The following is a 15,764-nucleotide window of genomic DNA, read 5'->3' as shown; positions in this document are numbered from 1 at the left end:
AAGACTGTGTGTGGAAGAGTAAAGTGGAGTTCCACAGAGGAAGTCGATCTCTGTCCTCCATGTGTGCACTCAAAAGAGGGGGGGAAGGAAGAAGGGAAGAAGGAAAGAATAGAGGTGCTTTTGCATTCTGAAAAATGACAAGGCGCCTCCCTCTCTCCCCTCTCTTTCTGAGCCTCTATTGAAATTAGCATGTGGGCTCATTTTCCAGCCAAAGGAGACAGCAGACAAGGATAAATAAATATATTGAAGTGGATAGTATAGTGTTGCTTTGCATAAAGGAGTCCACATATGTGGGAGTGGATAAACAAATATTAATCGATAGCTTACTCAGTGCCAAAGACTATCTGTGTTTCTTCATTTAATTCATTTGATTACGTATGGGAGGGATTATCCCTGTTAAATAAAAGTAGAAACTGAGGCTCAAAGATGTTCTGTAACCTGCTCAAACATCTCATCACTGTCTGTCTCTACAGTCTGATATTTGTTCCAAATTACCCTGCTTCCTACCCTGAACTGGGTGAAGCCATAGCATTTGGTGTGATGACCATGAAGGGGTGTCTAGACAACCCAGTTGTCAGAGAGAACCATTGAGCGTCTTCACAGAACAGGTCGTGTGTGGAGTTGGGTTCTGCCAGTCATTAGAAGAGCATGAAGGAGAGCGGGAGCAGAAAGCTCGGGTGCAAGGAATCACTGGAGCCCAGGGTGCAACCGGAAACTGGAACAGTGGCTTCTGGGATGTTGTCTCTGTGATCTCAGTGTTCTCTGGACGGGGATACTAGCAATAAGGCATCACAATGCCAGCCCCTGGGTAGAGATTCCCAGAAGGCAGGCCTTTGGCAGCCATGGGTGTCAAAAAGGGTAAGCAGTACAGAGTACCAGCCCCACCCTCAGTGTCCCAGCCCAGCCAGCCCTCTGGCCAACAGATTAGTGTCTTCTGGAGCAGGCTGACCCTGTCTCTGACTTTGTTCTTGCTAGATTGCTTCCATGCAGAAATCTCTATCACACATCATCCATTCCACCCTCTGGTCATCATCTTGTCCTATCAGGGAAAGGCTCTCACTACCTTGTCCTCTTTGGAAGGAACCCTGGACTCTGGGAGGAGTGGGCACTGAGCCTGGGCTCCCACTGCCTATACCTTAGCAGGATGAGTCTGGCCAGAGAAGGCTACTGGCGGAGTCTGGAGGATCAGTGGGTGGCGATGTTAGGGAGGGAGAGGTGGACAGCCAATCAGGTGGCTGGACCCATAATTGAGGTCTGTAGCCTGGTCAAGGTCACAAGGAGAGAGATGGCTGAGACTCAGAAGGGACAGAGCTTGACGGTGAATCACAGGGTTAGGCACCAAGACTAATATCCGAAGGCCTGGGACCATCCCTAAGCCCCACCCAATCTGCAGTGGCCTGTTTCTATGTGTCTAGTCTGACACTGTTGTTCTTAATTTTTGTATCCCAGTCTCTCCGAAGCTGTTTGCATTCTTTCCCATTCTGTTTCTACTCTCCAATAAGTAGGGAAAAAAAGAAGTTTTAAATTAAAAGCTGAGTTGTCTGAGGAGGAAGAAAAGGATACAGGAAAGGCCCAGCTGCCTTTTCTTGAGTCCTCTTCATAAGGAGAAATGTGCTGCAGCCACAGAGGGGAGCTTCAAGTCAGATTAGAGTGTGAAAGACTGCCAGGAAAGTTGTGGTCTCTGTTCCAGGTCTTTAAGGAAACTCATCACAGTCTTTGAACCTGCCTTGAAGCTGCGGGCAGGGCGGGGGCGGTGGGGGTGGTGGTGGCAAGGGGAAGGAAAGGGCTTTGTGAACTCTTATCGACTCTCAGAAGCCTCAGAGGTAGGGGAAGCAACTTCCAACCCTGAAAAACAGTCTTGGTGTTGGCAGAGGGACTGTCTGAGTCTTAGGGTTTTGAGCCTTTCAGTTGCTGAGCAGAGGGAGCGGTGAGCACTTCTGCCAAGGGCTTCAGCCAGCCTCCTGTCCATGTCTGATCCATCTGCTGTCCCTGGGGACAGCAGTCCCACCCGCTTAGCCCCACAATGGGCACTCTTGACCAGCATATTTGGGTGATGTAGAAAATACGAAGGCAGAAGTGTCAGAAGTAATTAAACCAAACGATGGCTTAAGCCCCTGTAGAAATCAACGCATCCGGTTTAATCACCTTCTTAAGCTAGCACAAGGCTGCAATTCTATGGAGAGGGCTTCTTTATTTCTTTGGATCGTTAACAGGAACTGCATACCTTGAGCTTGATTTTAGTTCGAATGCTCCTGGGGAGAGGTGATGAGGGTGGGGGTGGGGCTGGGGGCTCAGAAGAGAGAAAAGAAATAATAAAATGTTATTTGAGATCATCCCTTCTTCCCCTCTGCCAGAACTAGCCTTGTCTCTCCCGCCCTCCTGCCTCTGTCTGCGCTCCCAGCACCCAGGCGGAGGCACAGTGCTGAATGTGCTAAATTAGGCCATTAGAGAAATTCATTTCTCTTTATTAGTCTGTGTCAAATCCTTTTTATTAGTGGCTGGAAACGACCTCTCTTCTGCAGTAAAATGTCATGCCAGTTCACTCCTTTTATTTGTTCTGCACTGACGAGGCTCAAACTCTCACTGAATTAGTGCAGTGAGATTTATTTCCTCCAAATTTTGAACGGCTTAAGAGAGATTGGGGTGGAGGAGGCGGTCAGGAGGGAGGTGGCCTGTGGGGAACAGAGTTGGGAAGGGATGGGGAGGGAGAAGGTGAGCTCCCGTGGAGGTCAAATGTGCTCTGCTCTTTGGAAATAAAGTCTAATGACCATCTCTCATATCTTGTTCATCCCCCGGGCCCTGGGGACTAAATTCCCACACTCCTGCTTCAAGCTTCTGAAGGATGTTGATGCACAGCCAAATGAACCTGGACAGCAGGAAGAAGGGCTCCTTAAAACCCATGTTCTTGAGCTGGGCATATGTAGCTCATTAGGAAAGCACTTGTCTCCTAGGCATGAAACCCTAAGTTTGGTCACCAGCACTGAAAAACAAATATTTTGACTGGACAAATTGACAGGCTGAAAACCAAGGTCATATATATGTACATGTATATGACTTTCTTTCCCCTGCTCCATCCCAGAGCCATTTCTATCCGGGTTGCTTAGGTATCAGCTTCCACGGACCCTTCCATATTTAAGCTCTCCACACACAGAAGCTGCTAGAGAATACTCCTCCATGGGGCCCCACAGGGGCTGTGGCTTCTTCTCCACGTATGCAAGGATCAGGGAGAGCAGCTTAGAAAATACACATCAAAACTTAGTCAGGCAAATGCCAAAGGCACAGGTGGCTCATCTGTAAATGCTCTGGGGACCGTCTTAGGGAAGTCCCAAGGCCGTGGCTGCAGCCCTGGATCCCATCAGGGTCACTGGTTACTTGAATCTGTCTCAGAGGTCATGTAGCCTTAGCTGTCCCCATGCAAGGAGGGGATTAGTTCATTGTGTGAGATAGAAGGAGAGCATGTGGGGTTCTGTGGGATCCACGCCTGGCATGGCACCCAAGGATGGGTTACTGTGTCAGGGGGATGAGGCAGTTCCAGGAGCTTGGGGAGGGTGGGATCAGAGAAGGGGGGTTTTGGGTGCTGACAGTGCTCCTCAACTGCCCCGTGCTCAGCCCAGGGAAACCAAGGTAGTAGCCAAGGTAGAAACCAAGTTTCCAAGGTAGTAGCTAGAGAGAATCAGCTCCTGCAAGCTGTCCTCTGACCTCTGTATGTGCACACCCCCAATAACAAACAAGTTAAATAAAGAAATGTAATGAAAGATGGGAAAATATTCCCAGAGGATAAAAAAAAAAAAACAACCAAAAAAACAAAACAAAACAACCCACATCCATTCTAAGCAGTCCTGACACCTGCAAGTGGAAGGTTTGTGATACAGACCCAAACAGTGGCTCTGCAGAGGAGGGTATGTGTTTGACACCACCTTCTGCCCCACCCCCGCCCCTGAACAGCCGGCTCTGTGTCTCTGTCTTGGGCCCACTAAGTACTTCATAACCTGACTCCTGCAGCTCTGTCAGCCACCTCTTTTCTGCTCCTCTCCTACTCCGCCCCCCTCACTATTACAGTTGGCTGTGTCAGCCACCACCGAGTACTTTGCTTTCCCTCCCCCTGCTGGTAACACCTCTCCTCAGCCTTTTGCATGGCCGCCACCTCATCATTCAGGGCTTAACTTAAATGTCACCTCCTCAGAGAGGCCCTCCCTGACCATTCTAAGGAAAGCTGCTTGCTCCTCCCTGCGGAGGCAAGAGTTGGAGCAGAGGAAACCTCTCCGACTCAATATGCATGTAGCTGGAGCACTGAATTCCAACACAGAAAACACAACTCTGCATATATTACATACGGGGAAAGGCATACGCTAGACTCACGGCATACAAAACCCGGCCCCCCGGTTTCATGTACACAGCTCTGTGTGCCTGTGTACTGAATGAACACAGTATCACATGCACACATAGCCAAGCAAACATGCTGGCCTAGGACAAACACTTGCTCTATGGAGTGACTGCTGTCAACGCCAGCATCCTTCCACCATTTGTTTGGTAGCTGGCCACCCTCCCTCCAGCCAGTGAGGAAGGAACGCGCAGTGACCGAATGGCTGCTGTGGGTTGGGGCACGGGCTGTACCCCCACCACCTGGCACGATGCTTCGGATTATTAGTTCCTGGTAATTTAGTGCCCTTGTACAGAGTCGATTTGTGCCTTTCATTCCTAATTGATCTAGTGGCTGTTTAAATGGCAGCAGGCATCTGTTGAGAGTAGGAAGGTTCATAAGGCGCAATAATTCATAACACCGTCTGGAATTTGCCTTTCATGGCCCTCAGCTAAACCACTGCAGGGCTCTGCTTAAATTACAGCCACTGAGGCTTTCTTTGGTATTCCACTCAGGGCCAGGAGAATCTTGCATTAAACTGGGATCAGGTTAGATTAGACTATAATATGCTGCAGTATTGGAGGCTGCAAATGAAGACTTATACTGGAGTTTAACCCCTTCACCTGATGTTCTCTTTGTCTTCAGCTGGGTAGCCAAATTCGCCCATTGTTTTTCTTTGTCAGCTCTTTACTGGCTACAGCAGAGCTTCGGGCAGGGCTGGGAGGCACAGGAGCAAACCTGAAATGCTGGCCCTCTTTCTTGACTGCTCTAAGCCCAGTACACAGCCTTGGGACCCGGTAGTTTATGCAACAGGCCCTCTAAACAAGGATGAGCCAGTCCTTTACTTAAGTGGAAAGACCTAGGCAGGCTGAGTGTGAGTTCAAGAGGCTAAGCCCTCCCTGTCTGTTTCCGCCCAGAATTGTTAGGATTCTGGGTAGGACAGACATAAGGGCTTTCCCCAGCGTGCTGACAGAGGCTGAACCACTGTGCTGGTGTGGTGCTTACTTCTGCTCTCAGTACAGCCTCTTGGGGAGGGAGCAATGTCTAGTCTCCTTTTCAGGACTTACTCTGTTCTTCAATATGGTGGTCATTAGCCACATGTGACTGTTTGAATTTGAATTAATTAAAATTCAATAAAATTAAAGATTCAATATCTTAGTTGCACTGGCCATATTTCAAGTGCTCATTGGCCTCAAGTGGCTAGTGGTTCGTGTGTTGGATGATGCAAACTGCGGAACATTTGCATTACTGCACGAAGTTCTGTTGGACATTGCTAGCCCAGAGCACCCCTGTGGCAGAGGACCAACAGCCAGCACACTTCCTCTTCCTCTACCGTGAAACAGTGCTGCATAGAAAATAAAGAAGCAGACGCTGTGGCTCAGGAATCTGAGGAGACAGACCAGGCTGTGCAGATGCTTTCTTGAAGGAACAGGGGAAGGGACTGGGGCTCTCTCTATTCCAGAGGCAACAACCTAGGCACAAAAGAAAGCAGGTGCTGCAAAAATAAGTGTGATGTGTGCTCATGTATGCAAATAAGCATGCAAACATACAGCATCCATGTTCAACAAATGTTTGCGAAGATTCACGTCCTTCTGAAAGACTCTGGATATTTAGGAGTGGATAGATAGATTTGATTGCTGATTAAAGTCTAGGTGGGTAGCCAGATAATGAAACAAAAACTCAAGACAGATTTAGGAGAGAGGTATAGAAAGAGTGGATAGTGAGGGAAGCTTCCAGGAGATGGTGGTCTCTACACTAAAATCCACATATCCTTTCGGCTAAACATTTCTGCTCACATAGACATATCTTACAAACACATGCACACAAAATTTATTCATTGATTCAGTCACGAGCTATTTATTAAGTGCCTTCTATGAGCATACATGGCAAGATTCTTGGATACGGCAATCATTTACACAGAGGCTGTCCTGGAGAAAAACATATAATGATGCAAATAGCCATTTAATTACAGCTGTACTAAGTATTTGGTGATGGAAGTGTAGAGAGATGTTACAAATGCAACTGGAATATTTGACGAAAATTGAGTCTGCCAACAGACATGGGCATATGTGGGTGAGTTTCAGGGCTCATATGTTCCACCCTGTGCATAAGAGCAAACACACAAATGTTTATACACATCTATTGCCCTCAGCTGGCTTCAGATTTTGTGTGTGTGCGTGTGTGTGTTTGTGGCGTTTGTATCCACAATGGACATGCACAAGATAAAGTACCATAGGTGGTGCTTGCACGTCACCTAGCGATAACATTCACATCCAAGAAGCCTCTAGATGGTTCCCACATTCTTTTCCTGGACTCATGCCGAGTCTGAAATGAACATTGTTCTCTTTGAAGAGTTATGACCTGGCCGTACAGTTTATCTGACCAAAGGGAAAAGGTAGGAGCCCTCTGAGGCCCGAGGAGTAGGTCCTCACCATGACAAAGAACAAAATGCTGCCACCTTGGCAGGCCCTGGGGACTGGGGGCATTCTCAAGGAATTGGACCCTGGGAAGAGAAGTGGCGGAACTGCTGGAAAGGGAGCCTGGTGGCTTCTCAGCCCGCCAGCCTGGTCTCTGTGTGCGCATGTGTGAGCTCTTGCTGTCCCCGCAGGCACCCTCTTTTCCCGCTCCTGACGCTGCTGTTTGAGAAATGTGAGCAGGCCACCCAGGGCTCTGAGTGCATCACCTCCGCCAGCTTTGATGTGGACATCGAGAACTTTGTCCACCAGCAGGAGCAGGAACACAAACCCTTCTTCAGCGATGACCCAGAACTGGACAATCTGGTAAAGACCCTCTACCCTACATTTTGACTCAAGCCTTCCCACCCTGATCCCATCCCAAATACCCTAAAAGTGTTCCTTTCATTAATAATTCAGCAGTAAGTTTTGAGTGTCCACTATGGAACAGGCACTCTGTACTGCTTCATGGCTGAGAACCAAAGTTTTCTCCACCTCTACCTCTGGTAGCACTGATGCCTGCCCACCTGCTACCTTCCAGTTCGAACAAGTGGAGAGGAAGGACTAGCAGCCAGAATGCCAAAGGGAGCTATTCTGAGTTTGCACAGAGAACTGGTGGCTGTGTGCTCACATGGTTGGTGAAGGAGGCAGATGTGTGGGGGTAAGAGGCGTGCGTGTTCAAGCGTAGCAATACGGAGGAAGGCCTGGGCTGCTAGGAGCTTTAGCAGAGGTTCTGCCCTCTTACTGGAAACCGTAGATCATGTCTCCAAATTGTTTGCCACTCAGATAAGCACTAAATCCTGTAAAATACAAGTTCCTGGGCTGTACTGTGGAACTGTGTGTGATTTTGTAGATTCAAAGGGAGCCTGTGAATCTACATCTTCTATTTCCAAGGCAACTGCCACCGTTGGCTTTGATGGCTTCCAGGTTGAATGGAACCTGAAATCCTTACCTAGCCTGGAAATCCCACATAATTGTACGTCACCTAGCGTTAACATTCACATCTGAGGTGTTGGAGAGGCCACTGAACTTGCCCATCATACTGAGTAGTCTCCTGGAATTGTTAATCTTGGGACCTGAGTCTTTCTGTGGGTGAACTACCCAGATTATCAAAGTGCATTTAGAAACTCTGAAAATCTTCCTCCCCCCAAAAAAAAAAACTCCTCTTCTACCCAGAGTTTAGGTGATTCCCGCTCCCCAAAAAAAGAACAGAATCAGGGAAGTAAAAGTGGCTAGAAAAAGAAAGTATAACTACATGTTCTCACTCACATATGTACACATATGCATGAGTACATACATGTACACATACACACATAGTTAGTACATATACAGAGCAGATGAGTGACTTTGGTATTATCCTGGGCTGAAAATTATTCACACTGCTGCTCCTCTTGGTGCTCAGTGCAGTACTTTATGGAGTCTAAGATAGCTACCAGGAGCACCCATCCTTACCTGGAATTTTGTGGCCTCAGACATGGGAGAAGTATAAATTGAAGCACTGAAAGGCCCAGCTCTACCTCTGCTTATCTCTGGCCCTCCCTCTTCCCTGGCTGGCATTAACCCCAGGTGCAGCCTCTAAGATCCCCAGAAAACTTCCATGGTGCTGGTGGTTGGGCTGGTGACGGTGACAGAGGGCCAGGCTGGCTTAGCCCTGCCCTGCTCTTCAGCTAGTCAGAATCAGAAGATTCTGCAATTTGGAAAGGATATCCTCAAAATCTGGCCTCAGGCATCGATGCAGCCAGGAGGGAGCTCTCTCTAAAAGTTGGGATAGACTTGGGATAGGGCCCACTGCAGTGCGCACACAAAAAATGAGCCTAGCACCCCCATTTATTGTCTGTATGGACTTGATGACTGAACCCCTTTGAAGCTTAGTTTCCTTATCTGTACTTCTAATTGCACCTATCTCCTGTGACTTAAATAAATTAATGGGATGGCTCATAGACTTGGCCTTTAAAAATAAATGCTTTGCATCTGAAAATTAATCTCAGTGTGGTACAATGTTCTAGATTTCCCACCTTTGCCTCCTGGCTCTCAAAGACACAAACAGTATGGTCAGGAGCCTGAAACTTTTGGGGTAGGTTTGGGGGAATCCAACAGTGCCCTTTGCTGCTGGTTTCTAGCCCTGTGTCAAAAGGAGGCGACTCAGAGGCCAAGCGCAGGAGCCATCATTAGGACAAGAATCATGTCGCCAGCACAGCCGAGATGCACATAATTAGAAATTAGAAAAAGGTCAGATCCCGTTATTACCAGCTCAATCAGCTGCCGAGTGCCACAGCCAGTTAATTTGGCATCTGTATTTTTTACAACCCCGCACACGTAGCCCAACGGACTGTAACTCTTTCTCCGGACAGATATACTGCGCAGCCGAGCAGGGACATAAAATGAGGGACCCCAAGCAAATGAGCTGAGATAATTGAGAGATTTATGTTTTATATATGTGTGTGTGTGAGGGCAGCTTTCCTTTGCCCTTGAATATTGACTTTCATAGATGAGATTGTCAGGAGGGCACTTGGGTCCCCCAAATCTTTGCCGTCAGAACACCCTCCTCCAGCTTCTCTCTGACCCTCCCCTGCTTTCTCCCACCTCTTGAACAGCCCCTAACTGTTCTTCCTTTCTCCCCGTAGCCCTTTGCCTGTAGCACCCTCCCGTTCTTCTCCCAGAGCCGCTTTTCCAGACAAATCTCCATGGAAACAGCTGAGTCAGCTCTCCCAGAGCCGCCCCAAATATCCGAGACAGGATCCCAGTTAGAGATTTCTGTGGGAGGGAATTCTGTAACCTCGGTGCTCCACAGCGCCTCTACTGGGAGGAAAACATAACTACAAAAAGGTTGGAGTTAAGAGACTCAACCTTAGAAAGTAGTCTACTCCACTGCTTTTTACACATCAGCGACCTTCATATCCACAGAGAGAGCCCTGGCCATTGATTGCTGATTTTGTGCTCCTCCCACTGGCATTCCGCATCTCCCTGGCGACAATAAGGCCTTCACTTGCAAATAGAGAATGACAGCAATAAATGTCTCCCTGGAGTCCCAACTGGGACCTTCCCTATGTCCGTTTCTGTGGCATGAGGGCAGCTCTCTGCTCTCAGGTGGTTAATCTGGAATCCGTGGTGAGCCCTGATCTACTAGAGTTCTTAAACCAGGCGCTTTTCTTACCTGGCCTCCAGATCTGATCCCCTCCTTGAGCTCAGCAGCCTCTGACTGGCACTTGGTAAAGTTTGTAAAATTTGCAAGTTCCCCAAACCCCTTTGAAAGGTAAAAGCTTTTTGTTTTATAAAATCTGATTTATGGGCCCCCGGTGCAAGGCCAAGGTTTTATATATTATGCAAGATTTCAAACTAAGGCTGTAAAACGTACGGTTTCAGTTTCATGCATGGAATTTTTTTATGTGTAAATTTTTTAACATTTATGGGGCACGTTTTAATGAGACTCTGGTGTGGCTCCAGGGACAGATTATAGCTGCCTGACCGCAAAGCCAGTTCCAAAATGGGGCCTTCCAAGCCCCTGGGCCTACTCTGAAGAGGCAGGCCTGGAGGCCAGAGGCTAGGAATGAGGAGTCACATGAAGGAGGCAGCCCAGAGCTGTAAGCCTACAGAGACCTCAGCCAGCCCTGATCTGAGAGTTACTCACCTCAGCCTCCAGCCCAGGCTTTTTGCCTAGCAGGGAACTGAGAACCTCATGACACCAGGAAAAGGAAAGGAAATAAGAATATCAATGATAATAATAATTAACATTTATAGACCACTTACGGTACCAGGTGCTATTCTAAATTATTTGCATCTATTATCTTATTTAAAACTCACAAAGCTTAATATTAATATTAACAATATTATGACCATTTGGCTGGAGGCACTTGGTTCAATTCTCAGAACACTCCTCTCTCTCTCTCTCTCTCTCTCTCTCTCTCACTCTCTCTGTCTCTCTCTCTCTCAGTGTGTGTGTTTGTGTGTGAGGCTTTCATTGTGGTGGCCTGGAGCTCATCAATTCTGCTACACTGGCTATCTAAGAAGTGCCAGGGACCCTCTGCCTCTGACCCCCAGCCCTGGGATTACAAGCGTTGGCAACCACATCCATCACTTTTATGTGAGTGCTGAGGCTAGAACTCAAGTCCTAATGCTTGTGCAGCAAGCTCGTTACCAACTGAGCCATCCCCAGCCCCATAGTCTTCATTTTAAGACGCACAGGATTATGCTTCTATGGACAAAACAGAAAAGAGAACTGAAATGCAGTCCCAACTCTAAATTCTCACACACACACTTACACAAAGAGAGAGAAAGAGAGAGAGAGAGAGAGAGAGAGAGAGAGAGAGAGAGAGAATGTCTTCTAGCCACATCTCATTTAATCCTCAGTACAACTGAGAGTCACTTTTTTTTTTGTGACAGGGTTTCTCCATGTAGCCTTGACTGTCCTGGAACTCACAGAGATCCACCTGCCTTTGCCTCCCTGATTGCTGGGATTGGAGGTGTGCACCACCACACCCAACTGGGAGTCACTTTTTATTTATTTTGTGCTAGAGGTCAAATGTAGGACCTTGTGTGTGTTAGGCAAGCACTCTGCCACTGCGCTCCACCCCGAGACCAGTAAATCACTGTTACCTCATTTTACAGGTGAGGAAACTAAGGTACAGACATTAAAAATTGTTCAAGGCCTCAAGTAGGGAGACAGAAACCTTTCAGCCTCCAAAACCATCTCCTTGAGTTCCCCACTTGGCTCTTCAGAGTCTCATACAGCAGGGAGCTGTTATCCCCATTTAGCAGAGAGAGGGAGAAAAATCAAGAACTATGTATCCTGTGGCCAAGAAGTTACATAGTTGGACTTGAAGAAAGCTTGTCAGACTGGAGAAGCTCAGTCTGTATACTCCGGCCTCTCATTACCAAATTCTGATGCCATCCAAGCGGAAGTGGCATAAAATAGCCAGTTGTCTGCCTGTCCCACAGCTGCTGTCATTCACTTGTCTTCCATGTTCCCCTTTTTATTCTAGTGACCCTGCACTCCCAACTAGCCAAGACAAGCTGGCACAGGCTGGAAAAATTCTTCAGTAGAACTTAGCTTTCACTGCTCCAGTGACCCATAGGAAATTTCAGCTCCAAATTTAGGAATGTATGTTTATAAACTCCTTCCCTACATGGGCACCCACCTTCCCAATTTGCAGAAAGAGAAAGTGGAAGGAGCTTGCCCCCAAGGCAAGGAATGGAGCAGGCTGTCTGATCTCCAAGCCTCTGCTCCCTTATCTTTAGCAGAGTGATGGATAATCTTGCCTGTATCCCTGAGGTGAAGAGACTCAAATAAGATAATGGAGAGAAAAGCCTTTTGCAGATTGTAAACTGCTGTGTGTACAGATGTTTTGAGAGACAAGGAGTCACTATCATCAAATGAAGAGGCCAAGACCTACAAGAGAGGTGGCCATTTAGAAAAGAACTTGGAGCTGTGTGTGGCGGTTGTAGGGGCATCTGGACAAGGACTTGACATTTATTGAACACCTGTGATACATACTGGCAACATTTGCAAATATAATCTTACTCAACATTCATAACAATTTTAAAGTTTAGGTATTATTATCATCATAAACTGCATAGATAAAGCCACTTCGCCAAAATGCCCAGGTAATGAATAATAAATTCAGAACATCACAGCATGTGGCTTTATAGGAAATAAGTTGTCCCTGGCTTGGGTACTTTTCTGGGACTGTGGGATACATGAAAATGGCATGGTAATACAATGTGAAGATGTCTCTTGATTTGTTGTTTTGAAAGAAGGCAGGATCTTTGTTTTGAAACAGAAAGGGGAGAGGGACGCTGACAGAAATTGGAATTAAGGATACTTTCATCACACATGATGGTGGTATTAAATGAAGTAGTATTCTGACTGGAGAGATGGCTCAGTGGTTAAGAGCACTCACTGCTCTTCTAGAGGACTTGAGTTTGGTTATCAGCACCCATACTGGGCAGCTCACAGCCACCGTTCCCGTTCCAGGGGATCCAGCGCCCTCTTTTGATCACTGCGGGCACCTGCATTCACATGTTCAAACCCTCACACTGCTACACACATATACACATAATAAAAAATAAAGTAAAATCTTCTTAAAAAACAGATCAAGGAGCATGCTGAAGGATTTAGAATAAATTTCTATGATCCAGATCATTTAGGAAAAAAAAGCTCATTTAATAAATCAGCACTTTATTTTCACTTTCAAGCAGAACAACAAAACTAGAGACATAGGATGAACTCACTGCAAATATAGAGGGAACCCCAGGAATTATTCTTTCAAAAACCGAATATGGGATAGCCATAAGAAAGCTAGTGGAGAATGAGAAATTATTTGTTTTGTTTTGTTTTGTTTTTAATGTGTATTTGGCCCGTAGGAAGTAGAGGCAGGAGGATCAGAAGTTCAAGATCATCCTTGGCTATAAAGGGAGTTTTAGGCCCCCCTGGGCTACATGAAACCTTGTCTCAATAAAACCAGTAAGAAAAAAAAAAAAGTACCTGGTTCTTCATGATTTACAAAGTATTTTCACATTATTACCTGTTGGCCCTTAACAAATGTTGTTAATTAAAAACGTTCCTTATCTCTATTTTACAAATCAGGAGACGGAGGCTCAGAGAAACCCTGAAGCTGTCCACTGGCACAAAAGAGCAAGCAGTGGGTCTGGCCCCTCCTCCAGGTTTCCAGGCAATGAACGCCATAGGCTCTACCCTGCTTGCAGTGTCCCTCACCCCCAACCATGCTCAGCACTGCGCGTCTATTTCTCTAATATTGAAGAGGCCCTACATATTCATTGCCTCCGAGTGCCGTTATGATTTACTCTGCCTTCTTAAATCTTTAAACCAATTCTATTAGCCCATAAAATAGTAATCCTTCATCTCTGCTTTATCAGACCCTAGGATATGACTTTTTTTTTTTGGCCTCTGAACACCAGAACTAGTTAAAACATTCTGTGCATGTACTACATTGGAGCTAAAATTATATATGTGTATATATATATATATATATATATATGTATATATATATATCTTTTTACTTTGTTGTCTGTAGTTTTTCCATTTTTGCATGATAAATACATATTGATCATGAACCTAAATGAATAGAGGTCCAGGTTTTGGGGGAGGTGTGATGTATGTATAAATTTATAAATGCATGTGTATGTGTGTATACATTCATTAAAATAAAATGTTGGCTTTTAGAGGCAGACTATGTCTGGGGACACCGCTCAGTGATGGATCATTTGTCTAGCATGTAGAGGCCCTGGTTCAGCACCTGCACTCCCTCCTCCAAATATTAAACAGGATAGGATGGTCTTGCTAATGAGAGATGAGAGTAAGAAGAAAAGGGAAAAAATGGGAAGGAGAGAAAAAAAAGAAATGACAAACGGAAAAGGAGAGGGAAGAAAGGAAAGAGAAATAATATTAGAATTAGTTTTGTTTTAACAAAAGCAATTGAACGATCCACTCAAGTCAGAAGACTTGTCCACTGTGCAGATCAAGTTAAATGAAGAAAGTTACATTGATGCAGGTACTAGTTGTCCTTGGTGCTGCAGAAGGCTGACCAAGCCCTTTCCATAAGACGAGAGAGATTTGTCCTGTGTAAGGAAGAACTTCTTAATCAGCACATTGCAAGAACAGAGAGGCAGTCCAGGACAATGAAGTCATCTCCCAATGGCACGGACAGCCTAAAAGAGAGGCTGCAGCCATGAGCCCTACATGTTTGCACAGTCCCTTCATCTCTCAGGCCTCCACTTACCCCACAACCATACACCATTTATGCTACCATTGTTTTTTAAATATACCTGAATCCTGAGAGACCATAGAAGGATAAAGCAATCTGGTCTCGGGGATAAGGCAATGAGGCTTCATACTGCCTACCAGCTGTGTGACCTTGGGGTGAAAAAATATCTGTGGACTTTTTTTTTTCAACTATAAAATGTGGGCAGTGAGTACTTGCCTTCAGAGGATGTTGTCTAGAATAAGTAAGACAGAGCATAGAATGGGCTAACCCCAGTGCCAGACACATAATGAGAAATATCTGAGTGTTGCTGTCAGCCCACTCACAAGTGTCTGCTGCATACCTCCTTCTGTGCGATTACCCTAATAGGCACAAGTTAAGACCTTCCAGGCTGAAGCCAAGCAGAAAATGTAGACCGGAACAAGTCTTTCTCAACTTCCCTTTGGTCCTAATTACATCATCACATGACATCACCACTCTCCTCTTTACCTTGGTTTGCTCCATGTTTGCCGGTCTCAGCCTCATGGAGGTGGCATCTGTAAGATGAGACCTTGTGACAGAGGCCTGTGTAAAGCTTCTGTACCGTGGCCCTTAATTTCTATTTGGCACGTGTGTGTGGTGTGTGTGTGTGTGTGTGTGTGTGTGTGTGTGTGTATGAATATAAGTACACATGCATATAAAGACAAGAGGAAACCTCACGTTTTCATTCAGAGGGTGTCTGTTTTGAGGCAGGGTGTGTATTATCCTGAAGCTTGCCAATTCAGCCAGTCTGGGTGGCCAGCCATCCGAGGGATTCTCCTGTCTCTGCCTCCATCTCACTGACTGTTACTTCAAACAAATACTATTCACTGCACCCAGCTTTTTAAATGTGACCTGGTGGTCAAACCCATGAAACGAGAGCTTTAGCAACTGAGCTATCACTTCAGCCCCCTTGCTTCATTTTGTATTGTCTGAGCTTGTCCTAGCCATCATAATGCTGCCGAAAACTAGGAGGCTGGCATTAGGATCTCCCACACATTGCCCATGTTAGCATACACAGATGTGGAAAGGTAGTAGCTCTATCTACATCTTTCTTTTATTTGATATAATTATAAATTTACATGCAACTGTAAGAATTAGTATGTGAGATCCCAATTTCCTTCTCGCACAATTTCATTGGCAGGAATAACCTACCGACCTTATCCAAATTTTGTCCGTTTTACACACACTCATATATACATACATGTGTGCGAA

The 15,764-nt window shown here is 46.1% G+C and overlaps 1 protein-coding gene across 8 annotated transcripts in view; it reads left to right on the top strand.

Annotated features, from left to right (window-relative positions):
* The window catches only part of Pknox2 (PBX/knotted 1 homeobox 2), a 262,649-nt gene that overhangs the window by 205,834 nt on the left and 41,051 nt on the right, over positions 1–15,764 (top strand). For all 8 annotated transcript variants that reach the window (XM_060371696.1, XM_060371701.1, XM_060371692.1 and 5 more), the window contains one exon: positions 6,969–7,140. In XM_060371696.1, the coding sequence (XP_060227679.1) occupies positions 6,969–7,140 (172 nt within the window). The remainder of the gene's footprint in view (positions 1–6,968; positions 7,141–15,764) is intronic.

The sequence above is a fragment of the Meriones unguiculatus genome, chromosome 1, assembly GCF_030254825.1.
Source record: "Meriones unguiculatus strain TT.TT164.6M chromosome 1, Bangor_MerUng_6.1, whole genome shotgun sequence".
NCBI lineage: Eukaryota > Metazoa > Chordata > Mammalia > Rodentia > Muridae > Meriones > Meriones unguiculatus.
This window is presented reverse-complemented; position numbering and strand designations above follow the sequence as displayed.